Source organism: Gymnoscopelus braueri (assembly GCF_963280865.1).
Source record: "Gymnoscopelus braueri genome assembly, chromosome: 13".
NCBI lineage: Eukaryota > Metazoa > Chordata > Actinopteri > Myctophiformes > Myctophidae > Gymnoscopelus > Gymnoscopelus braueri.
Window position 1 is genome coordinate 11,284,825 of NC_137615.1, and position 26,997 is coordinate 11,311,821.

Here is a 26,997-nt window from a genome sequence, read left to right on the forward strand (position 1 = left end):
AGAAATACAATTAAATTGTTAATCGCAATTATTTTGGGTGACAATTAATCGTCAAGTAAAATGTCATGCTCGCCCCTAATCACACCAGAAGGTCAGAGCACAGTGGGAATACAAAATGAGTTTATTTTCCATTGTAGCTGCAGTTATCTAGATTCTCCACAAGAGGTCATCAAATCCTAGAGGTGAACTCCACTCTCCTGACAGTGGACCTGCTTATCTCTGATATAGAACGACAGCCTAGAGACAGACATACACACACAAACGCAAGCATTGATGGTTTCGTAAGTATTTACTGTACAGTGACACAGAGGCAGTCGAGGTATGTAAATGATAACAGATATACTGAGCGATTTGTGTCCTTTACCTGTAAGGGCCATGGCTAGTCGCAGTTCTGACCTCAGTAGCTCCAGAACCTCAGAGACTCCTTGATCTCCCTGTACACACACACACACACACACACACACACACACACACACACACACACACACACACACACACACACACACACACACACACACACACACACACACACACACACACACACACACACACACACACACACACACACACACACACACACACAACATTTGAAAACGTTTTTTTTTTTAAAGGCACAACTTTTCATCAATTAAAAACAATTCCAACATTTCTCAATAGTATTTCATAAATAAATAAAATTAAATAAATGTTTTGTTATAACCCACTTTGTGTTATCTGTTTACAGTTTTTTGGTTGTTTTGTTGTAATGTTGTTTTGTTTAGCTTTTTGACAGAAAATGACAGACCTCTTTCTTTTTTTGTCCGTGCAATAGAAATAAAGAGATTTGTAAAAAAAAAAAAACAGTAGTGCTAAAGGCAAAAGGAAAGCAGATAAAACGCAAAAAAATCAGTCTACCTAACCCTAAACCCCACAACAACACAGAAGCTGTGTACACAGTGGTTCATGTTAGTTGTCACCTGGCAGGCCAGTCCCCACAGTACAGGACGTCCTATGAACACAGCCTTGGCTCCCAGAGCCAACGCTTTCAAGACGTCAGTTCCTCGTCTCACTCCTCCGTCCAGATAGACCTCACAGCGACCCTGTACCGCGTTCACTACGTCTTCAAGCACATCCAGCTGCACGCACATGTAGACGCACGCACGCACGCACGCACGCACGCACGCACGCACGCACGCACGCACGCACGCACGCACGCACGCACGCACGCACGCACGCACACACACACACACACACACACACGCACACATGCATGCACACAAAGGACAATGAAACCATTTGCATTTCAGTAAACAGAAAATGAGCTAAACAAAAAAATATTGACTTGACAAGGTTACACACACGCAAAATCTGTAGAAACCTTTTTTGTTGTGAAAGATAGAATTACTAAGGATGCATAGCGGAATTTGGAAATCCCATAACACACACATGCATTGCACGCACATACACACACTGTACATATACATGCATGCACAGACCGTGGCCGGAACTCCGTCCAGCTGTCGAGCTCCGTGATTGGACACCAAGATACCATCAACACCATGGTCCAGAGCCTGAAGCGCATCCTCAGCTAGAGACACACACGCACACGCACACGCACACACGCACACACACACACACACACACACACACACACACACACACACACACAATGAAAGAATGTAGACCATTAATTTGTGGTCATTACCTATAACCTAACATCCGGGAAATCAAGGCTCTTTGCATTGGGTGGTGCTAACATATGCATACTAGAGATTTGTGTTAGCACTAATAATAGTACAATAATGATGAAATAAAACTGGAAGGTTATTGATAATCATTAGGTCCCTACTCCCTTGGGGTATTTGTCACTGCATAATTATTTGCACATAAGGTGAAATTTGTCCTCTGCAATTCAAAGTAACAGGAGCAGTGGGCGGTAAGGGTGCAGCTCCCAGGGAGCAGTTAGGGGTTATGTGGAGTGTTGCCAGGTCTGCTCATTATAAGCGACTTTGGGCTTGTTTTTATATATAGCTGCTTGTAAATATTGGTAGTTGCGGATTGCGTTTATTTTTTGGGCTTGTTTCTAAAGTGTAGTTGCTTATTTGGGCTTGCTTCCAAATGTTTTCATTATCGTTTAAACCAGTGTTTCTCAAACATTTTCATGTGAAGGACCCCCAAATTAATATGTATTTGTCCACGGACCCCCCATCTTTTATTTGTACCAGATTTGTGTTGTTAAAATGTTTCAAAGATATTCCACATTTTGGGCTTTTTTCCCCTCAAGATTTGTTTGAAAATAGCAGATCTAACAAGGTCACAACGCGTCGCATCGCAATCGTCTATTTTCAAATAGCTGATGTATATAGGTTTGAAGTACTCATGCGTCCTAGACGCTTCTTTTGGGCTTGTTTTCATAGACCTGGCAGCTAATTTCTCCAGCAAAATTTGGCAACACTGTCTATGTGCCTTGCTCAGAGACACTTCTACACATAGGCCGGGGCCAGGGCACGCACCGTGGACATTCTGTTTCCCAGGTGGCCTCTGTACCCATTCAGCTACCCCCCCCCCCCCCATTTTATTATGAATTATTGGTACAGTCATGGGATGCTTGCATCATACTGTTTCATACAGGGAATACAGTAAATTACTTCAAGCACCCAACACGGCGCGTGCGTGCGTGCGTGCGTGCATGTACCAGTCAGTATTCCTTTCGCAACCACCGGCAGGTGGGTGTTTTTTTTCAGCCAGGTGATGTCTGTCCAGGAGAGGGTGGGGTCTATCGCCTTGGCAAGATGGCTTGCCAATCCACTGCCATAGCTACCTTCAGAGAACGCTGGGAGCTGTGTTGCTGTCGGGAAGTTAGACAGACTACACACACACACACACACACACACACACACACACACACACACACACACACACACACACACACACACACACACACACACACACACACACACACACACACACACACACACACACACACACACACACACACACACACACACACACACACACACACACACACACACACACACACACACACACACACATTTTTGGTTTTCCTGCAGCAATGTCTGTTTCTGTCTGTCTTGTGAACAAAATAACAAATGCACAGATTTACAGCAGATTTTCCTGAAGGCATGATTAACTTTTGGGTCAAAAAGGTCAAGTTAAAAATGACATAAATGGGACATCCAGTATCAAAAAGAACAGATGAATTTAGCCTTTTTATTTACGGAGCAAGTACAAGATGACATTTCGATGTCAAGAGTACGTCTTCACAGATGGAAGATGTTCTCTTCACATCGAAACGTTTCGTCTCTGGTTAAATAAAGGCTTTCAAAAACATGGTTCCTACCTGAGGTGTGAGGGAAGTGTAAAGCGGTTGCGCACATCGTCCAACCTCCTGCCATGATATGGCTGATCCACGGTAACAAAGATGCCCTTATAGCCCGCCTCCTCCGCCCGGCGAACCAATGAGAGAGTGAGATCCCGGTCTTTGTAGATGTAAATCTGCAGCCACATGACGCCTGTGTCGCCCGGCGATGATGTCATTGCTGACATCACTTCCTCTATGGTGGAAGTGGCCATAAAGCTCAGCATCATCCCTGTGCCTGCCGCTCGGCATGCTGGGTAGAAACGACATTAGACATTTAGCCCAAGACAAAAATAGCAAGACTCACCATCTCTGGGTTTACTTCCCGTATCTGTGTGAGGTAGGCGGCCTTTTTTGGAGACAGGAAGCAGGTTGGAGTCTATTCATTCCAAAGGAAGAGTGAACGTGAACACAGTTTCGAAACCATTCTTTAGCTCCATGGTCACTGAACTAAATATTGGACCCGATCGTCACAAGCCACACAATCTTCCCATGATTTTCATACTAAAAAAAGCTTTTTTCAGAGAGACAAATCAGGAGAAAATCAACTTTGTTATCGACCTTTCTCTGTCCCACTAAGGCAGCAACACACTCTCCCGGGATCTAGTTCCAGTAAACATAGGACGATCGCGAGATTTGGTGCCAGATGCCGGTGCCCACTTTGTGTACCATTTCGCCTCTAGCGGCTACAATTGGGATGATCTATCTTAAAAAAAATAACCATCTTTGATTGAACTCAGTGGTTCCCAACCTTCTCTGGATCAGAGCCCTCTTGAAAATCTTGGGTCTTTAAGACCTGGAACTGTGTCATTTTTTGATTTGAGCTTAAAAGCATTATTTTACACTTTGGGCTATTCAAAAATAGCAGATCTACAAGGTGCCGCGCTACGAGCTTGTAGATCTGCTATTTTTGAAAAATCGTGAAAATGTGTGCAAATCTTTGAATATATATATTTTTAAAGCGAACATTTTTAACTCAAATCTTTGCTTCTGGGGGGTCCCTGGAACAAGATATTTTGATGGGGGTCCGCGGCCAAATACATATAATTTTGGGGGTCCTTGACATGAAAAGGATTGAGCACCACTGACATAGAAACATACGTTTTTCAGAATACTGTTGAGATTTAGGAGACATGTAGAATCGGCTTCAGGTCTCAATGGGTTAAAGGAACTACAAAGACAGGAATATTCAAACAACAACAATCTCCCCAGGGAGGTTTTCCAGGTACAGGCAACTGGGGGGGGGGGGGGGGTCTTCGACCCAGGTGAACGGATTTTATGGAAGGTTGCTACTGTACCTAAGGTACCTTGAGGGCGTTCCAAATGGACCCTTAAAGGTTTGTAACTCTGAGTTACAGGGTCTTTGAAATGAAAGAGGTTTGAGAACCACTGATCTACACACATGAACGTGTCCTTAATAACGTTTTTGATCGATTGATTGATTGATTGATTGACACAGTCTGTCGGACCCACCTCTGGCGGTGGCGGTCTCTCCGTCAGGGTGGGCCATCCTCTGCATGGCCGTGGCCGCAACAGCCAGAGGCATGCTGATTGGCTGTCCCAGCACGGAGCAAGACAGGTCAATGGTAGACACGTCTCTCAGCACCCGAGGGAGGAAACGCCATCTACAGTGTACAGTACATGCACACGACACGTCCCATAAGCACACACGCACACGCACGCACGCACGCACGCACGCACGCACGCACGCACGCACGCACGCACACACACACACACACACACACACACACACACACACACACACACACACACACACACACACACACACACACACACACACACACACACACACACACACACACACACACACACACACACACACACACACAGTCTGTTGTCAGTTTTAGGGTCAGGAATAAGATTTAGGGTTTAAATTAGGGTTAGGTTAGGCACACTATTAGTGTCCCTCCCTATTGTGGTCATACAAGGTGAACATTCAGCGGAAATAGCCAAACCTACAAACTCAACTCACTATATGATAAAAAGGAGGGGGCCACATATAGACCCCTGGGGGACCCCGGTCAGTCAAGTATATACTGTAGGGTTTAAGTGGTTAATGATAGGCATCTAGTAGTGAGGGTTAGGGTAAGGTAATACCTGCAATAGAAGTTCCTCACTGTGTGTGTGTGTGTGTGTGTGTGTGTGTGTGTGTGTGTGTGTGTGTGTGTGTGTGTGTGTGTGTGTGTGTGTGTGTGTGTGTGTGTGTGTGTGTGTACCTGTTGAAAGCGGTGGTGTTGTCAGCCAGGGTCTGCTGTTGGTCGGCTCCAGAGCGGTAGTAGTCATAAACAGCCTTAGGAAGGACCCTCCTGGCCTCGTCCTCAAAGTCGCTCATACACACACGCTGCCCCGACATCACTACTACACACACACACACAGCTAGTAGATCTGAGGAACTCTGAGAAAAAGACACAATCAAATACAGAGTGAGAGAGAGAAAGAGAGAGAGAGATGACACCAGCAGAACAGAACAGCTTTAATCATTAAACTGCTGACGTGACCCTTACCCCTGGCTAGTCTAACGTACTGTAGTAAGAATACTTATCCAACCTGGAAGACCTCAACTGCCTCTTCCAATTAATTAAGTTTTAACCACAACCTGTTCAGATGCAGTTTTTAAGTCAACAGGGGAGGGATCTGCTCTCAACAGACTCTTAAGGAAATATGCCTAAAGCAGTTAAAAGGGTAGTTGGTTTATATTTCAATTCGCCCATTGTTTATAGCCTACCAAACAAGGGCCTCCATTGGGTTTTCTGAGCCCGGACACCATTGGATTGATGAAATCAAAGTCGTGTCCACTCAAGACTGAAAGCATGCGTGCACAAGATCAGTACATGGAGATTCGTTTTTTTTAGCAATTATAGTTGCATAGAGCTCATCTTTGAGCACGTCTGCATTTCAAGTCAAGTTTCAATCTATTTTTTTGGCTTGAAAACCATGAGTAGCCTATGTCACTTTGTCATTTTTCAAATAATGCCATGATAGCCTGTGGAAAAGACAAAATGCAAAAGTGAAAAACGCTGGGGGCGCTGTTTTTTATTTTTATTTGACGATGGGTTCCCAGATTGCCCTCCCACAAACACACTAGTAGAGGACCTGGCTAAGATATGTATGCACTTCATTTAGGAGAGAATATCTCAACTGTTATTGGCTAATATGACCCCAGGGAACAACTTAGGAACTGTGACTAATTCTCTATCCGGGACGAAATACCCGAAAATGACCACTCCCTTTTTTAAATGACCATAACCGGTGCACTTCTTCTAACATGGCTCTATCTGCTAAACCGTTGGAGCTACCGTACATATTTACTGGAGGTGCTCAAAATGTTCAGAATACTTATGTTTAGGGAAACATACAATATGAAAACATACAACATACAATATGTTACAACATACAATATGTTCAAATTAGAATCAGAAAAGTGTCCAAAGATTGGAGTATATGGTCATCATCACATAATACTGTACGGCAAGAGCCGTGGTGGCCACAGCAGAGTAGATGAATCCTGACAGTGGCTTTTCTCAGTCCCTCAAGAACATTCCTCCCACCCAAGCTGCACTGATTCAGCATGTAAACACTGCTGCAGATCAGACAACCCCCGTCCAACAAAATATCCCAGATTTCAAATTGGGCTGGTACTGGGACTCCATGACTAGTGTGAACCTTACTGGACCTATCTTGCCAGTAAAGCTGTTGCTGTTGTAACACCAAGACCATAATGTGATATAAACATATTGTAAACAATTCTATACACCTTTGACTAGTACTGTATGATATCATACTAGTCAATGGTGTATAGAATAGTAATACTATATAGTATTACATTTCATGCTGAGCATTGTTGAACATACTGTATTAGCTGTAGCTGTAGGCCTATCATCATAGGAATTAGTTCTACTGTTAAATCATTCTTGTTTCAATAAAATTATTGATGATGCATCAATAGAGATTGATACATTGGTTGTTTCATAACATAGTGGCCATATTTGTGATAATCAAATTAGTGTCCTCTAGATAGATTAAATCATAAAACATAAATAAATAAGCAATTCAAATATGTTTCTAATTGTCAAAAAACATGATTTAGACACCAAGTTTGCATTCATAGCTCAAAATGTGGTTCAAACGTTACAGCCAAAAACTTTGACAGGTGGCGGCCATATTGGATTTGGCCACTATGATGACCCTGAAGGTCGCTGGCTCGGGCACCATTGCTAAATCATTAGAGCATGCCCTGGGTTACATCTGGGACAAATGTGGTGCTCTTAGATTGATTTGCGCAAAAATATCCCTATGGCCCTGGACTGTAATACGTTTCTTTTAGCTGTTCTGTCAAATATCAAATTAGAAATTTTACACTTTACTATGTTTCCCTAAACATAAGTATTCTATATAAGTAAATGAAGTACTATCAACCTCATAGACACATGAAAAAAAGAAAAAGTGCAAAACCATGGCACCACCTCTTTAAAAAAGGGCGTGGTCATTTTCGGGTATTTCGTCCCGGATAGAGAATTAGTCACAGTTCCTAAGTTGTTCCCTGGGGTCATATTAGCCTAGAACAGTTGAGATATTCTCTCCTAAATTAAGTGCATACATATCTTAGCCAGGTCCTAGACTACACAGGGAATTGTGCTTGTATGGACACTCAGCCAAACCGGATGCACCACAGAGGATTCAGAGGATGTATGTATGTGTACTTGCTCAGTGTTGAGCAGCGATACTCACTTAAATACTCCAAGTTACCGTTCCAAGTTATCTACATTAAAACCCTTCTGAAGTCCTTTGTTATAATATTTTTTCTGAACTCTAGTTCAGAAAAGCTTGGCAAAGTTGTAGAGACCCCTCATTTGATCGTTAATGTAGGGCTAATAAAAGTCACTCTTCAACACTTATGTGTGTGGAGTAATAAATCCAATGCTATAATGTTGTAACACATGACTCATTCCAGTGCTCATGTATGTTGGAGTTTATTTCAAGGCAATGGATAATCAAGTCAATGGATGGAGTGTGAGCCTCTTTCTTTTCTTGTTAATTTAGGACATCAGACCTAGTCCTGTCACAATTATTACATAATTGTCTAATCGCATTTATTTGAGATAATCGCAATTATTTTTGCATAATTATAATAAATAATCGTTTCCATGTTGAAAAACATACATTTTCAAATATTGAAATTTGTGACGCGTTGTAAGCTTGTAGATCTGCTATTTCCGCTACTTAAGAAAAACGTTTAAAGTATAAAATGATTAAATGTCAATATTTTTTTTATTATAAAGCCTAAAAGGCAAACTGAATTAATTTTTAACATTAAATGTTAAAAAGAAATTCTGTTTGCCTTTGACAAATTTTGTATTCATAATGTTCCGAAGTTCAATGACAGAAACACAATTTAATTGTTAATCGCAATTATTTGGGTGACAATTAATTGTCAGGTAAAATGTAATGATTTCCCTAATCACACCAGAAGCACAGTGGTAATGCAAAATGAGTTTATTTTCCATCACTGTGACCAGAGATTGTAGCTGCAGTTATCTAGATTCTCCACAAGAGGTCATCAGATCCTGGAGGTGAACTCCACTCTCCTGACAGTGGACCTGCTTATCTCTGATATAGAATGACAGCCTAGACACACACACACACACACACACACACACGCACACGCACACGCACGCACACACGCACACACACGGTTTCTTAATATTTACTGTACAGTGACACAGAGGTCGGTCGAGGTATGTGTTATGTAAATGATAACAGATATACTGAGCGACTATTTATGTGTGTGTGTGGGGGGTGTGTGTGTGTGTGTGTGTGTGTGTGTGTGTGTGTGTGTGTGTGTGTACACACGCGTGTGCGTGTCCTCTACCTGTAAGGGCCATGGCAAGTCGCAGTTCTGACCTCAGTAGCTCCAGCACCTCAGAGACCCCTTCATCTCCCTGTATACACACAAACACGCACATGCACACACACACACACAAACACATTTATCATAGATTTATCTTATAAGGTAAAGGTCCTTTATTACACCGTTTCCCAAACAGTGGGTCAGGACCCATGTTTGGGTCGTGGACCAATTTTTATGGGTTGTGAGGTAAACATAAAACATCCGCTTTTTTTCATCAATTAAAAACAATTTCAGTATTTTTCAAAAGTATTTCATAAATAAACAATATTAAAAAAAAGAATTCCATAAATAAATAAAATAAAAACATCTAAGAACTAATGAAAATAGCAGATCCACAAGCTCACAACGCGACATGAAGCGACACGCTGTGAGCTTGAAGTTCTGCTATTTTCACTAGTTTGGGTCCCGGGCAAAATTTCTCTTTTGGGTCTCGAGCTAAAACATTTGGGAACCACTGGTTTATGAGACTAGAGAAATAAACATGAGAATTCTCTCCTTCACGCCAGCACCCGTCTGAGAAAACTCATTCCGGCCGTCGTATCCACGATCTTATTCTTTCGTCATGAACCACACTTCATGAGGTGAGGTGAGAGGAGGAACGAGTTACATTTGTACACTCTCAGAGTTAAATTAAACCCCCCCCCCCTCCTGTTCCTCGGTATAAGTGTGAGTGTGTTTGAGTATTTTCTGCTTAACTGCTTTTGTCTATTCATTTTGTTTTGTTTTGATACACTTTGCATTCAAACATAATATAACCCACTTTGTGTGTTATCTGTTTACTGTTTTTTGGTTGTTTTGCTGTAATGTTTTGCTGTAATGTTTTGTTTTGCTTTTTGACAAAAAATGACAGACCTCTTTCTTTTTTTTGTCTGTGCAATAGTAATAAAGAGATTTGTAAAAAAAATAAAAAAATAAATAAAGAAAACCTACCTACCCAACCCTAAGACCCATAATAACACAGAAGCTGTGTACACAGTGGTTCATGTTAGTTGTCACCTGACAGGCCAGTCCCCACAGCACAGGACGTCCTATGAACACAGCCTTGGCTCCCAGAGCCAACGCTTTCAAGACGTCAGTTCCTCGTCTCACTCCTCCGTCCAGATAGACCTCACAGCGACCCTGTACCGCGTTCACTACGTCTTCAAGCACATCCAGCTGCACGCACATGTAGACGCGCACACACACACACACACGCACACAAAGGACAATGAAACAATTTGCTAAGGATGCATAGCAGAATTTGGAAGTCCCATAACACACACATGCACGCACACACATACACACACTGTACACATGCACAGACCGTGGCAGGAACTCCGTCCAGCTGTCGAGCTCCATGATTGGACACCAAGATACCATCGACACCATGGTCCAGAGCCTGAAGGGCATCCTCAGCTAGAGATGCACACGCACACGCACACGCGCACACACACACACACACACACACACACACACACACACACACACACACACACACACACACACACACACACACACACACACACACACACACACACACACACACGTTAGGTGACATTTGGAAAATGTTGTGAAAAGTCAGTAAAGTCTCTTCACCACAATGAAAGAATGTAGACCATTCATTTGTGATAATTTAATGAGGTTAGTTTAACCTTACATCCAGGAAATCAAGGCATTTTGCATTGGGTGGTGCTATTATGCGTACTAGAGATGTGTGTTAGCACTAAAAGTACAATAATTACAAAATAAAACTGAAAGGTGATTATTAAAGGTAAGTGATTTTCTTTGGCTAAAAGAAATAGCTGTACTAGTGTTTGTTCAGTAACTGGAGTCTCCATGTCTCTCCAGCTCTTTATTAAACAGGTGGGGATACCAATTTTATCCAATCAGGATAGAGAACTCAGTAAGGATAGAGATCAAACAAGTGCAATTGGAAGTGATGACACAAATAAATGAGCAGACAAAATTGGAACTGGATCTATATTAAAGAGCTGGAAAGACAGGGAGACCCCTGTGACTGAACAAACACAATCATTGCAACTAACTATTGCAATGATTACTTTAAATCAAAGCTCTATATAGAATATAGAGCTTCAAACTTTTAACATAAAGATTTTTGTTGTAACCAAAAAATATCAATTACCCTACCTTTAATCATTTGGACCCTACTCCCTTGGGGTATTTTTCACTGTACACACAACTATTTGCACAAAAGGTGAAATTTGGCCTCTGCCATTCAAAGTTGCAGAGGCAGGAGCAGTGGGTGAAATGGGTGCAGCTCCCAGGGAGCAGTTAGGGGTTATGTGCAATGACAGGTCTTCTTATTATAAGCGACTTTGGGCTTGTTTTTATATAAAGTTGCTTGTAAATATTGGTAGTTGCGGGTTGTGTTTATTTTTTGGCCTTGTTTCTAAAGTGTAGTTGCTTATTTGGCCTTGCTTCCAAATGTTTTGGTTTTGTGTTTCTCAAACATTTTCATGTCAAGGACCCCCAAATTAATGTGTATTTGTCCACGGACCCCCTATCTGAAATTATAATTTGTACCAGATTTGTGTTGTTTAAATGTAAAAAAAATATTCCACATTTTGCTTTTTTTTTTGCTCCTCAAGATTTGTTTGAAAATAGCAGATGACGCGTGACGCGAGGTTGAGCGCTTATAGATCGGCTATTTTCAAATAGCCGATATACTGTTTCATATAGGGTATACAGTATATTACTTTGTGTGTGTGTGTGTGTGTGTGTGTGTGTGTGTGTGTGTGTGTGTGTGTGTGTGTGTGTGTGTGTGTGTGTGTGTGTGTGTGTGTGTACCAGTCAGTATTCCTTTCACAACCACCGGCAGGTGGGTGTGTTTTTTCAGCCAGGTGATATCAGTCCAGGAGAGGCTGGGGTCTATGGCATCGGCAGCATAGACTGCCAATCCACCGTCGTTGCCACAACTATCTTCAGAGAACGCCTGTGTCGCTGTTGTGAAGTTAGACAGACTACACACACACGAATATTTTTGGTTAAAATAACAAATGCACAGATTTACAGCAGATTTTCCTGAAGGCCTTATTAACTTTTGGGTCAAAAAGGTTAAGTTCAAAATGACGTAAATGGGACATCCAGTATCAAAAAGAACAAGGGCACTGGAGCAACTCAGATTAATTGAATTTACGGAGCAAGTACAAGAGATGACGTTTCGATCGAAGAATACGTCTTCACAGATGGAAGATGTTCTCTTGACATCAAAACGTTTCGTCTCTGGTTAAATAAAGGCTTTCAAAAACATGGTTCCTACCTGAGGTGTGAGGGAAGTGTAAAGCGGTTGCGCACATCGTCCCACCTCCGGGCATGATATGGCTGATCCACGGTAACAAAGATGCCCTTATAGCCCGCCTCCTCCGCCCGGCGGACCAATGAGACAGTGAGATCCCGGTCTTTGTAGATGTAAGTCTGCAGCCACATGACGCCCCCGTCGCCCGGCGATGATGTCATTGCTGACATCACTTCCTCTATGGTGGAAGTGGCCCAAGAGCTCAGCATCATCCCTGTGCCTGCCGCTCGGCATGCTGGGTAGAAGAAACACTAGACATTTAGCCCAAGACAAAAATAGCAAGACTCACCATCTCCGGGTTTACTTCCCGTGTCTGTGTGAAGTAGGCGGACGCCTTTTTAGGAGACCGGGAGCAGGTTGGTTAATTCCAATGGAAGAGTGAACGTGAACACAGCTTCTGAACCATTCTTTAGCCCCATTCTTTTAGGTCACTGAACTAAATATTGGACCAGATCTATGGGCCTGGTCTTTAAGATACTCCACAACATTGGGATCCCCCTGTATTTGTCTAAATACTCCCTAAATGTTAATGAAGTCCACGATCATAACACCAGAGGCAGCTCCACTGATCATGTTCAACCCAGATTTGGCACAAACAAGGGAATGAACAAAAATGTGGAATGCCCTACCCAAAGGAGTAAAGGAGTGTAAAACCCTACTCACTTTCAAAACTGCCCTAAATAATCACCTTCAGGAGGCTGCAATTCCAAACTGGCCCCTGTCAAAGTCTTAACCTACCCCCCCCCCCCTCCCCTCCTCCTAAAACTGTCTATTGCACATATTTCTTTCTTTTTCATACCAGTAACCTGTAAGCTGATTGTATGACGTTCTGCATAGTAGTGTATATTTGTATGTCTTCTTAAATGTCATCATGATTTGAGTGCACAGGGATCTCATTTTAAATAAGCCAAGTGCTTTTATGAGCGATCCAGTTTAGAGGACCTTGTATTGTGAATTGTACTTCCATGTACTGTTTCCATGTCTTTCTAAATAAAGCATTCAATCAATCAATCAATCGTCACAAGCCACACAATCTTCCCAAGATGTTCATTCTAAAATAGCTTTTTTCAGAGAGACAAATCAGGAGAAAATCATTTTTTTTATCGACCCTTCTCTGTCCCAGCAACACACTCCCGAGGGATCTAGTACCAGTAAACATAGGACGTTCACGAGATTTGCCCGCCAGACACCAGCGCCCACTTAGGAGACCATTTGTAGGATTTGTGTACCATTTCGCCATTAGTGGCTCCAATTGGGATGGTCTATCTCAAAAAATAGTATAAATAACCCATTAAGACCGGGGACGCATCTGCGTCTCATTTTAAGATTTCTTTGGGCTATTCAAAAATAGCAGATCTACAAGCTCATAGCGCGGCACCGAGTGCCGCGCTACGAGCTTGCAGATCTGCTATTTTTGAAAAATATTGAAAAAATATTTTCCAGATTTTTTTCAAAAAACTGTTGAGATTTAGATTTTTTTAAAGAATCGCCTCAGGTCTCAATGGGATAATAGACCCACCTCTGGCGGTGGCGGTCTCTCCGTCAGGGTGGGCCATCCTCTGCATGGCCGTAGCCGCCACAGCCAGAGGCATGCTGATTGGCTGTCCCAGCACGGAGCAAGACAGGTCAATGGTAGACACGTCTCTCAGCACCCGAGGGAAGAAACGCCATCTACAGTATACAGTACAGACACGTCCCATAAGCACACAATGCAAAGCGCACGCACACATGCTCAGGCAAAAAGAAGACAGTCTATTGGCAGTTTTAGGGACAGGAATAAGATTTAGGGTTGAAATTAGGGTTAGGTTAGGCACACTAATAGTGCCCCTCCCTATTTTGGGCATGTCATAATAGACGAACATTCAGCGAAAATAGCCAACCTACAAGCTCACTATATGATAAAAAGGAGGGGGCCACTCGGTCAGTGAAGTATATAGGGTTTAAGACAAGTGGTTAATGTTAGGCATCTAGTAGTGAGGGTTAGGGGTAAGGTAATACATGCAATAGAAGTTCCTCACTGTGTGTGTGTGTGTGTGTGTGTGTGTGTGTGTGTGTGTGTGTGTGTGTGTGTGTGTCTCTCTCTCTGTCTCTCTCATACCTGTCAACACTCACACAAATTTAGCAGGAGACTCCTGAAAATATCCTTAATTTTGGACAGCTCAACCCAGACTTTATAGTAAAAGTGTGCATGCTCATAGGTGTTACACATCCCACTGATATGCAGCCAGGACCATAATGTTAATACTAAAGGTCATTACACACCGGCGATCATGCGAATATACGCAAAATTCGGACTCGTTCCGAATAATTAAAAGACGCTTTTTCGCTCCATGGAAGCTTGCATTGACTTTATAAGGTTTAAAAAAAAAAGTATTATTCGGCCCCGGTGTGTAAGGAGCTTTAGTCAGTGAATACTAAGTCAGTGAATACTAAGAACTCACTGACTTGGTATTCATTGAGGCCCCCCACCGGATTTTTCTTTTCAGTGTTCATGTTGGAGGTAGGGTGTGTGTGTGTGTGTGTGTGTGTGTGACCTGTTGAAAGCGGCGGTGTTGTCAGCCAGGGTCTGCTGCTGGCCGGCTCCAGAGCGGTAGTAGTCATAAATAGCCTTAGGAAGGACCCTCCTGGCCTCGTCCTCAAAGTCACTGATACACACACGCTGCCCCGACATCACTACTACTACACACACAGAGCTAGTGGCTCTGAGGAACGCTGAGAAAAAGAGAAACAAATACAGTGTGAGAGAGAGACGACACCAGCAGAACAGCTTTAATCATTAAACTGTTGTGAACCTTACCCCTGGCTAGTCTAATGTACTGTAGTAAGAATACTTATCAAACCTGGAAGACTTCAGCTGCCTCTTCCAACAGGGGAGAGATCTGCCCTTAACAGACTCTTAAGGAAATATGCCTAAAGCAGTTAAAAGGGTAGTCGGTTTATTTCAAGTCACCATTGTTTATAGCCTTCCGCACAAGGGCCTGGACGCCATTGGATTGATGAAATCAAGTCGTGTCCACTCAAGAGTGAAAGCATGCGTGCACAAGTTCAGTATACAGTATGGAGATTGGCTTTTTAGTAATTATGGTTGCATAGAGCTCATCTTTGAGCACGTTTGCATTTTATGCCATGTGTACCGTGTGCACAGGCGTGTGACTTTTTTGGCTTGAAAACCAAGAGTATGTCACTGTCCTTTTTTCAAATGCCATGATAGGCTGTGGCAAAGACAAACACATGTGTACACATTTCATGGTTTTGGTTGTTTACAACCCGAGTATGGCAGACTAGACAACTCTTTTCTAGCATTTACTAAATTTAGTTTAGTAGCTGATTTGAGTGTCGATTTCTAGTACAGAACATACTGTAACTTTACACAGAGAATGGGACAATGGACACAAATTGCCTACATTTTTCTATTTAGCTGGTGCATGTCTATAAGCGGTCACTTACAGAGGTACACTGGGTCCGTTTTAATGTGTTCTTTTTGCTACAGTACATACACTAACAATTTGAATGTTAGCATCCCTTTTCTTGGCATCATGTCATAATAACAGAGAAAATAGACCAACATTCTGTGAAAATAGCCTAGCAAACAACGCATTGTGAGCTTGTAGACCTTGTAGAAATATGTGGTGTAGAAGGAAAAAGGAGGTGACCAAGAACAAATCCCTGAGGGACCATGGTTAACAAAGTATATAGGGTTGAAGTGGTTAATCTAGTACTACCAGTTGGTGAACAGACCATTGAGTTGCATGTTGAATCAAGTTCAGAATGAAATAGTATTATAGTGTTGCATGTTCATTTTACTTAACATTTGTATTTATTCATTTATCCTTTATTCAAAAATACTGAACTGATTGGCTTTGGCTGTGAATGTTGACGAAAGCCTCGATCTGAGCAAATCTTCATCTTGGTTTCAACAGATCCAGCCGACGCGCCACGTCTCTTAATTCCAACTTTATTTGGCATCAAACAAAACCCATTTAAAACCTTTTAAGAAATAACAGTTTGCACCATCACCAAAAAACAATCACTAACTTGTCATTTAAGTTTCTCCCACTAAAAATGTAAAACTAGAAGGTCAAGATCAATAAAACGCAAGCACTAAAGGGTTGGGAGGGTAATTACATGTCAGGAAGGCTACGGATTCTCACAGGCAAGTCAAAAAAAGACGGCAATCTACTTTTAAATTGCATTTCAAATAAAGGATGGACAGCAACATCTACATTAACACAACACAGATTCAAAGATGCACATAGAAGAAAAGGGTGTCAGAAATGGATTGCCATACTGCAGTGGCTCTCAAAGTGGGGTCCAGGGACCCTCAGGAGGTTCTAAATGGACCATTATAGGTCTGTTACTCTGAGACTGTACAAATGGAACTAAATGGACCCTTGTGGGTCCATTTGGTTCCATTTGTAAACTCTCAACAGTTAGTTCAAGGTCCTTGAAATTAAAAGGTCTGAGAACCACCGTCCTATTGTACGTCAAGATGTCACCCAACGAAAAAAGAAAAAACATTCACAATTTACATGTCCCTCGTCTCTCACAAATCAACACACCAAATTCCTGAGTGTTAAATTGCCTCCGACAGTGTAGAAGTAGACCCTAACGGGTCCATTTGTACACCCTCGGAGATAAAAGAACACTCCGACTCAATCACAATATTCTCCATAATAGTTCCATGAAACAGGCTTTTTTAAATTTAACCACAACAAAGCCACAGCGAGTCCTGATCCAGAAACCATCTTCACGTGACATTCCTTTCTTCCGTGACAATTTGGCGATACACATTATTGAAGAGGCGTGTGTAAAAATCAGAAGTCCTCTTTCTGTAAATGTTTTTTTTAGGAGAAATAAAAGTCTTGATTACACAGATTCTTCCCCCTTTAATCATTTTTATTTTATTTTTCATTTTTTTTAAATCTGAGGCTTCAGATGGGAGTCCATTCAGCCTTTTAGAATTTTTATGCCCCCTACCCTTCGCCCGCATCACACCTGCCCTGTTGTCCACAGATCGGCCACTGGCCAATCACAAATCGCCATACCGTTAAGGAAAACGACTTCAAAAACAGCAGAAAGGCCAATTTGGCTCTTCACAGACCCCTTGGTCGATCTTAGTCCCCTGTTTGAAGTCCAAACCCAGTGGCGTGCTATAGAAACCAGCCGTTATGGTTGGTTCCCCATGGGAGGCTGTATTCGCACGAGAGAGGCCTCAGCCTGCATACGAACAAAGTCCCATCACTGCCTTGTACTCTGCCTCGTGGTGGACCCCGTCAGGGGTGTGTCTGTGTTTGGCTGGGTCAACAGGGGTGCGGTGATGATGCTAGGTAGGTTGGTTGGTAGAGGGCTGTGCAGGCGAGGGGGGAAGGTTTTTTGTTTTGTTTTCCCCCTCAAAAGTGGAGGGACGAGAAAGCCTTTTTCATCATCAAGACGTTTCCCCTCACTTCCCCTTCCCCCCTCCCCTCCCCCCGTCCCGGGCAGCTTCACCCGTTGAAAACACCATTAAGAGAGTGAGACGGGGTTGCAGGCCCCCCCCACCGCTGAGCAAGGTGTGTTAGCTGGGTCGCCGATGGGGCGGGGGGGGAGTCGGGTGGTTTGCAGCGGTAGCTACGAAGTGGACCTCCTCCCCGGATTGGGTGACCCCCCCCAGGAGTTTGGGGTTTGGGGGGGTTGGTCTAGGCGTCCGCTTCACCCCTTTACCTCCCCCCATTGTGTGGCACGGTGCCGCGCGGCTCCTTTCGCCCCCAGACTCAGTGGATTCTGGTGGATCTTTTAACCCTTTGCTTTGACCAAAGAGACGTAGCGGCGTTTCCGTTCACACCCAGGCCGTCCAGCCCTCGTACAGCTGGGCCAGGTTGTCCAAGTTGGTGGCCTCCTTGATGACAAAATCCACCTGAAGGAGAATGAGAGATGATGAGAGACACGTCCCCCAACAGAGACCAGCTGTACCTTTTCTTAAAGGATCATGCCAGTAATCTGGCATGTTTAGCCAGACTGACTGACGGTATATAATGTGTGCAGTATTTGCTCTAAATATGTTTATTAATATAAATTTAGAGCAGACAATTATCTTTTCCCCCTTTTCTCATAATTTAGTTCTCTTTCTCCCAATTCCCGCATTCCCCATCCATTTCAGTGTCGTCTTGTCACTGCTGCCACCCTCCCCGCCCGGCGTCCCTCCAACAAACACAGGGAATTGTTCTTGTATGGACGCTCAGCCAACCCGGATGCACCACAGAGGATTCAGAGGATGTATGCATGTGTACCTGCTCAGTGACGCTCATCCTCCTGTTAGGGTCCATGTCTCTCCCCTCCAGCTTGGCCTTCACTCTCTTCCACACACTCACAGCGTAGGAGTTCCTCTCCTGGACGGCTGCAGACCACAAACAATCACGCGTTTAGTTTTAGGACAATATTTAACCGTCATGTTAAAGTTAACGACTGAATGAGGAGACGACTAAAAGGAACTGGCAGTACCTCGTCCCGTTTTGGGGTCACGCACGGCCCGCTTGGGACTGGGGTTCAGTCCTTTGCTGGTGGCCAGCGTGCTGCTGGGCGGTGTGTCGGCCGGCGTGTCCAGGTTACGAGGGAGGGCCTTGCGTGCATTCTGGGACATGGAGTCCTGTTGGGTCTTGACGACCCCACTGCATCGCACGGCTGGGAGGACGAGGAGAGAGAGACAGAGAGAGAGCGCATGAGAAGATGAGAAAGACGGACAATAATTCAAAAGCGGCTCTCCTCTACACACTTTTATGTCCTACTTCGAACCGGGGTCTCCTGCATAGGAAACCGAATTTCTACCGCTCTTCCAAGACAGAAACCCTGCTTGGCCAAGGTAGATATCGCGCTTATGACCTTCGGGCAGTACAACTTGTCAACTAGTAGGTGTCCGACCTACTCGAGAACAAGGTCTAAATTTCTCAAGGGAAACGTAGGGAGACCACCCTCCAACCACAGATGTACTAGTAGTTGATTGGTTAACGTTTGAATTAAAATAACTTCTAGATTGCAGTATAACAACATGGGATATGGTGTGACACAGAATAACTTGTACCGTACCTGCTGCGAAGCTGCTTTGAGCTGTAGAGACGGGGCTGGCACATTCAGTGTCTCTTTCTGTCACCAGTGGAGACGCAAAGCCCACCAGTCCATTATACACACTGTGAGGAGACAGAGGGTTTCAGTCCATTATACACACTGTGAGGAGACAGAGGGTTTCAGTCCATTATACACACTGTGAGGTGACAGAGGGGTTTCAGTGAAGTGCTCAGAGTAGGGCTGGGCAACATATCAATATAATATCGATTCCACCTGACGATTTAATTCGATTCCGAGGGCTACGATTCGATTATAAATCGATTACTGAAGCATCTCGATTCCAATACATGATTTATTTGCCCCTCACTGTGTGACTAATACAATTTAGGCATTTAGTAGACACTCTTAATCCAGAGCGATTTACAGAAAACAAGGACAACACAAGTTAATACATCAAATGCATAGAAATAGTAATCTAGGATCATAGGTAAACCAAGAACCTATCATCAGTCTAATAGTAGAATATCCCAAAAATCTATTATTTGTACATTGAAGCTATACACACACTATAGGATGTGTCTACATAACATGCTATCTAAATTACATTTTAGCCTTTGCATAAGACTGCAAGGTCGTCGCGTCTGAAGAGGCGAGTCTTCAGTTCTAATTGCAATGGGGAGTTCATTCCAGTTTGGGAGCCAGAGGGGGAAGAGTCTGGGACGTGTGGACCGTTGTCCTGGATGTTTTAGGGAAGGTTCTGACAGCTTCCCTGTGTTACAGGGAACCTGTGTTCCCTGTGCTAATAAACAAAGAGCTCTCTAATGATGCATAATGAAAACAAATGTATTTGCTTCCATTATCTTTTATTGATAATTAAAACAAATGGAAGAGATGTGTCACTGTCAACTGGAAGGTTATATTTGCCAACATCGACAATTGCAAAAAAACAACATGAAAATAAACAAGTCCTTTTAGTAAAATAATACAGAATTATAACACAAAGGCTTCTCAATACTTCTGCTAACCAACTCAAATCTGGCTGCTGCTGTGCAATTAGCAATATGACAAACTACAAATAAACAAAAATATTAAGCAGCTTTCTTTAATAAAAAAAAGAATCGATTTTTGACATTTGTGAATCGATTCATAATCGTCCGCATTGCGATTAATCTATGAATCAATTTAATCTTCCACCCCTAATATCGATATTGTGACATGAGACTAGAAATAAATCATTTGGGATTTTGGAATATCATATGTATCGTCTTTTCCTAGTTTTAATTAGTCTTAAAGGCCCTGTGCATTGGGGCTGGGCAGCAGATTTTAACCGGAAAAAGGCATATAACACCTTTACATGCGTTTCCGGTTCAAATCGCCAAGCCATTCAAAGGTCGCTATGGGAAAATGAACCAGAAACGGTTATGACATCTTCTGAAAACCTACAGGACTAGAGTTATGCACAAAGCCTGTTGTATACTAAAATCATAATAGCAAAAATAGGGGTGGGACGATCTCACGATACCTCGATATATTACCACGATATTAGGCCCTTGATAACAATAATATCACAATATTCGATATATTGCGATATCACGATATATTGCATGAAATTTCACCAACGATGTATCACGATAGTCCTTGTATTCAATCAATAAACACATAAAATAGCACCAAACTGTTCAAAATCATCATCACACAAATACAGAGTCGGGAAAAAATACATCACAATTTTCTTTTGATATTTTTTTTTAATAGATATTTTTCGGCAGTATATCGATTATTTATCGCGGGAGGAAGTATCGCGATATCGATATATCGTCCCACCCCTAGTAACAACGCATCGCGGCGCATTGTGAGCTTGAAGATCTTGCAGATCGGACCCCAAAATATTACATCGAGCTCTAGAACTTCTTGTTACAACACACACACACACACACAGGATGCAATAACTATGCGACCCAATGCCACGCAGCATGCAGACATGAAATGTGGGAACAACGTCAGTGCTCACCTCTGGCTCTGAGCACGGAGCTCCTTGAGCGTAGCAGGGATCTCCTGCAGCAGCTCCAGCTGCTCCGGGCTGCGCGGCTGGCCGGTGGACTGCACCACCGTGAACAGCACCATCTGCACGTTGTCCTGCCAGGCCTTGTACTCCAGCAGGAACTGACGCACGCTGCCCTCGTAGGCCACCTCGTCGCCCTCCGCCACCGCGTTCTCCTCGTCCTAGCGGCGTGGCAGAAGAGAACGTGTGCATAAATATCATGTAGATAAATATGTAGATCAAGGGTTCCCCAAATTCTTCAGGCTGCGACCCCCCCAAAACAAATCATATTTGAATTGGGGACCCCCCACCCTGACAAGCTCTTGGAATTGTGAAAATTCCAAGTGCTTGGCGTTGTGAGCTTGTAGTTTGGCTATTTTCACAACGTCTGCCTCTTTCTCAAGTAATATTTGACATTTTTTGTGCTTGTATACAACAGTTAGCTTTGGTTGAGCAATATGATTGGACAAGAGGCAAGAGATTTACAGTATAACAGCAGTCCCCTCTCGTGTGATATTCCTTAACACTCTCACCGCCAGGCCCGTAGCCTACGGGCCGATAAATCCAACCGTATAGCGCCGATCCCGTAGCCTACGGGCTGTGGTGCTTTTTCCTTTTTTTCGAAAAAAAAAAACGTTTTTCAATTTTCTATACGCCACATTTCATTGTAACACCACCGGAAACAGAATTATTCAGGATCACGTTTTGCCGATCCCGTAGGCCTCCATTCTAAAGCGCACACTGAAACGCCATTTTCTTCGATTGTAGTTTTTCTCCTCGCTGATCACTGTTTAACATAAACCGTTCTAACTACAACATGGCGGCTCCGTTTGACACGTGGTTTGGACTGGTACACGCAGGGAGATCTCCGCGATGTTTACAAACAGTGCACAGCTCAATCTTAAGGATTTTAACGAGGTCTATGGCGACGTGAAAAAAACAAAAAACAACAATAAAACGTTGGCACTGGTGAGTACATTATGAGATTAACCTCTGGCGGTCAATGTGTTAAATGGCAAAAAAAAAAGAAATCCATGAATTCAAGGCTTCATGGGGTGTGTCTAATTGATAGACACCTTTTTTGGAGTGAACTAATCCTTTAACGACATGAATCCTAGCATCCCAAATACGATCTGTGCAGCTGTGGTGTTGTCACCGAGTCCTTTGTGCTTGCTGCAGACAATATGAATGCATACCTTAGCCATGGCACGCAGGAGGTGTTTGACATCCGCCAGCTGCCGGTTGTGGACAGACAGGATGCCCTTGATGGAGTCCACCAGCAGCTGCAGGGTCTCTCCGCAGGTGTCCAGCTGCTGGTCCCGCTCCTCCTGGGCCGCACGCTGGCCACTCAGCTCCTGGTTCAGCTGCTTCTGGGCACAGACCAGCCAGTCTGCGCTGCCGATGGGCAGGTCTAGAGCTGGACTCTGGGGGCAGGGAGGGAGTTGGGAGCAGTTAAGTTACAGACTCACTGGACTTTAACACATTGCGTGCCAATCGCGTAGATCTACGCGAACCTAATTAATTGCGCAGCATGCCAGTCGCGTAGATCTACGCGAAGTGGTCTTTTTTTTTCTCGCAGGTTCACATTTCATTGTAGGCCTCGTTCGCAGTGACACATTTCATTGTGGCACACCCGGATATGGAAATATCCGTATCCGGAGATTTTCGCTCCCACCCGCGTCCGCTCTAAATCTTCCCCTAATCCTCCATTATCTCTGAGTTTTTTTTCTCCTCGCTGATCGCTGTTTAACATAAACCGCGACAACTTCAAAATGGACGATCGCCGATTGAAACGGTCTTCTCTGGGCCACTCACACAGCTACCCTGTGTGTCTACAAACAGTTTAACGCGCGATCTTAAGGTATTTAGCGAGGTCTGTGGCGACGTGAAAAAAAAAAAAAAAACACAATAAATCGCTGGCACTGGTGAGTACATTATGATATTAAACTCTGGCGTGGAATGTGTTAAACGTTAACTTGATGTCATGAGCTACTGCTGCTCACTGAAAGAATATTCAGGGAACACGTGGCATCGGCCAAGTCAAACCAAAGACTATAAAAATGGTATCCAAAAAATGGTAACTATGCAACCTTATAGATCAGCTGAATGCTGTGTATATACCCCTATGGACCAAATATGTGATTATGCAAATAATGTATCTAAAGATCTGAGCTGTATGTGTAAAAAATAAAAATAAAAAAAAAGGTATCCATTGCCTCCCTGCTTGGCACTCAGCATGAAGCCATTGGTTCCCAAGGCTATTACTTGGCATAGCAGAAACAAGACGCAAAGTCTAATCACGGCATGACATCCCTGTGCAATTCAAACAGCTTTCAGACAGTTGGCTAAATTAATGATCTGGCTAACTGGCACGCTTCCCCCTACATATAAAACCCTGCTCTCATCTTCAAATGTCAATTGAAAACATTTCTTCAGTCTTACTGCTGTGGGAGAATTGCTTTCCTTCATCCTTTTCCATTGGGCTACAATGATACATCTTGAACAACATCACCACTGATGTCCTAACGTGAGCTACTGTATGTGTGCAAATGTTGCCGAGTTGTGATTGGCGTAGCTGGCTGTATGCACATTGCAGCATGAGCTGTGTAGTGACTGGTCTTATTTTTTCTGGGTACAACAGAAATACATAGCGAGATATTATGGCCCCTTCGTTGCCACGCTGTAACAAAAGACTGACCTAAACAAGGAATTGGCTGTGACAACTTTATGAGACGCACTGTTCAAGAATCTATGTCCCAGTCGCCTTTGCATAGGAACCCAGCAAATAAAGCTGAAGACGGTGACGGAAGTTTAAACCATAGAGTTATAATATATCTAGAGGGCGGACTGCCCCGCCCCCCACCTATTCATTTGAATGAAAGTTGCTCATCAGCGTTTGAAGCACCCTGAAGAACACTCTACTTCCTCCTTTTCTTGATTTGAAATGCGGAAGACTTGAGCACCGAGCAGGCGCACTAGGGTTTCAAACGGTAGACACACGGCACGCACAGTAGCATTTTAAATGCGGTTCTGGGGAGCTTGGTTTAAACTCACCAGTCTATGCAGCAGCTGGAGCTCCAGGGGAGACACGGTGCTGCTGAACTGGGCGGCGTACGAGCAGGTCTGCTGGCAACGCTTCAGCAGCTCAAAGAGCGCCGCGTCCATGTTGAGCGCCTCGGGGGTCCGCGTGCGAAGCCCCTCGAAGTTCAGGATAGTGGAGCACAGGAAGGTAACCTAGAGACAAGAGGCAGGTGGAAGATTAGTCGATCTGTCAGCAAATAGCCAACAACAAATAGCCACCACCACGAAGGTTGGTAAATGTGTATTCATCATCCACTCCAGCAAGTAATTGACCTTCGTTCAAAGAATCAATAAAAACAAGATTGTGGATGAATTTTTTTTTGTGAACCCACTAGTCACAGTGGCTAGTGGGCAAAATGAATTTACTGACCCCACTACTGAATCAGTTGGATTTTATGGGCTACATAGGTAATTGTGACTGTTAGCAAGTTACTCTACTGTGTGCAGACTACATTTTTACCTGCCTTGATCAGTTTGTCAGGATGTGCAACCTCTTTTTCTTGTACAACGTATGTCATTCACATTGTTTGGCAGTGGGAATGTTCACACTGAATAGAAAACCTGTGTGCTACACACCTGGCTGGTCCGCTGGCCCTCTCTGGCCACCATGGCCCGTCGCTCACTGATGGTCAACTCAAAGTCCTGCAGCACGGGGGCAAGGGCCGGGTTGGCTCCTCCGGCCCACTTCAAACGCTGCTCGATGCTGGCCTCCAGGGAGGCCAGCTTCTCCTGAGAAGAACACAGAAGGAACAGTTGGGGAGATCCGTTTGATTGTTGAGGAACTGAATGCTTTCAATCTCACACCAATCATTTGTGAATCCGCGCATCTTCTAAATGGCCGGGATGCGAATGTGATGTTACGGGTGGTTGTGATGCCGACCTGCACGGCTGCGATGGCCGCTTCATCCTGGCTTAGTTTGTAGAGCTTCTTCTTCATGTTGCTGAGGATGATGGAGCGAGGGGGAGGGCTGACGCTCAACGGCTGGTTCCTGGGCCCGAGGACGTCCTCGTGCTGCCACTGGAGGAGAGAAACGCAACGTTGAAGCTAAACATGGCGTTCGATTACAAAGTTCCTTTGCCTGTGTGAGCTCGTGAGGCGACCTTTGAAGTCATCAGTTTTGGAAAGTGACCAGAAATCATAGCAAAGGAACACATTAACACACACAAGCATGCAACTTTCTCAGCCCCATCTCACCTGGAACATGGCGATGTGCAGCTGGGTCCTCTGCAGGCTGACCTTGGCTGCGTCCAGGCTGGAATCCAGCCGGCGGACAAGGTCCAGTTTCTTCCAGGCGGTGTCATAGGAGGAGGCCAGCACCGTGGCTCGGTTCAGCAGCAGCTGGGAGATGCGGCTTGACGCCATGCCCTGCTCCATGGCCTTCTTACACAGCTCATCCAGGGACACCTGCACAGGACACAGGGAACAGCTTGTAAACTTGTACGAGAGGACAGCATTGGTTGATTAGCCTGTCAATTCCACTAGTCTATAGCAGCGACTTCTTTGGCAGTTAAGGATTTAAAATGTAAATAGTTTGGCAACTCTTTGAATTCACTTGCTTCACTTCTTGTTCACCAAAATAGTAGCCTGGTAAACCCTCCCTCCGGAAATCTCATTTCTATTTGATTCCAGGAGTGAGTCTGGCCTGATAGCCCATTCTGCAATATTGGCTGTGGGCTGGAGTTGGGCGGGAGTAATACCGTTGACTGACAACCCCTTCAGCCAATGATAATTTTTCCCCTTCAGCCAATCAGCAGTTCACCAGTCTAATGTGACGCAACGGGACTTTTGAGACGGCCAAGCCCAAAATGGGTTGCCTTATTCGGATACATGGGTGTCACTGCCCGCCCCTACCGGTTCTCTAAATTTTTATTTTTAAATAGGCTTTGTCATGATTAATTGACCCATATATGAAGTTAAACAACTAAATTCTATCCAAACGATATCTTATAAGTAAATTCCGTGCCTCAACATAGAAGTTAGAGAGCTTTTTGAAGTAAAAAAATAGCGGAGAATATAGTGGACAAGAAAAAGATGGCTGCCGTTCGTGTTTTGGGCTCACTCGAACTCGCCACCTGATTGGCCAACTGTCGCTGTCAATCACAGAACGATGTGCGACGACGCTGATAGGCTCGGTTAGTTGGTAATTCCACTAGAAACCCCCACAATGGGCTATCAGGCCAGACTCACTCCTGGAATCAAATAGAAATGAGATTTCCGGAGGGAGGGTTTACCAGGCTACCAAAATAGTCTCTCC

The 26,997-nt window shown here is 43.9% G+C and overlaps 3 protein-coding genes across 5 annotated transcripts in view; all 3 read right to left on the reverse strand.

The window, feature by feature from the left end:
• Positions 1–169: 169 nt before the first annotated feature.
• On the reverse strand, positions 170–5,732 carry LOC308099162 (2-Hydroxyacid oxidase 1-like; the record flags this gene model as incomplete). The annotated part of the gene is made up of 8 exons (XM_080447783.1): positions 170–237; positions 365–434; positions 957–1,115; positions 1,476–1,567; positions 2,675–2,847; positions 3,341–3,611; positions 4,832–4,983; positions 5,596–5,732. The coding sequence occupies 8 exons, from the start codon at positions 5,730–5,732 to the stop codon at positions 170–172; spliced, it is 1,122 nt and encodes a 373-aa protein (XP_080303909.1).
• A 3,204-nt stretch (positions 5,733–8,936) lies between these two features.
• On the reverse strand, positions 8,937–15,253 carry LOC308098362 (2-Hydroxyacid oxidase 1-like; the record flags this gene model as incomplete). The annotated part of the gene is made up of 8 exons (XM_080446682.1): positions 8,937–9,004; positions 9,249–9,318; positions 10,284–10,442; positions 10,591–10,682; positions 12,075–12,247; positions 12,547–12,817; positions 14,102–14,253; positions 15,117–15,253. The coding sequence occupies 8 exons, from the start codon at positions 15,251–15,253 to the stop codon at positions 8,937–8,939; spliced, it is 1,122 nt and encodes a 373-aa protein (XP_080302808.1).
• Positions 15,254–16,520: 1,267 nt separating this feature from the next.
• The window catches only part of smg1 (SMG1 nonsense mediated mRNA decay associated PI3K related kinase), an 84,745-nt gene continuing 74,268 nt past the window's right edge, over positions 16,521–26,997 (reverse strand). For all 3 annotated transcript variants that reach the window (XM_080448473.1, XM_080448472.1, XM_080448471.1), the window contains 10 exons: positions 25,938–26,147; positions 25,623–25,760; positions 25,319–25,471; positions 24,716–24,895; positions 22,858–23,085; positions 21,632–21,843; positions 19,642–19,742; positions 19,060–19,239; positions 18,849–18,955; positions 16,521–18,475 (listed from right to left, as the gene is read on the reverse strand). In XM_080448473.1, coding sequence (XP_080304599.1) covers positions 18,398–18,475; positions 18,849–18,955; positions 19,060–19,239; positions 19,642–19,742; positions 21,632–21,843; positions 22,858–23,085; positions 24,716–24,895; positions 25,319–25,471; positions 25,623–25,760; positions 25,938–26,147 — 1,587 coding nt within the window. In that variant the 3' untranslated portion in view covers positions 16,521–18,397. The remainder of the gene's footprint in view (positions 18,476–18,848; positions 18,956–19,059; positions 19,240–19,641; positions 19,743–21,631; positions 21,844–22,857; positions 23,086–24,715; positions 24,896–25,318; positions 25,472–25,622; positions 25,761–25,937; positions 26,148–26,997) is intronic.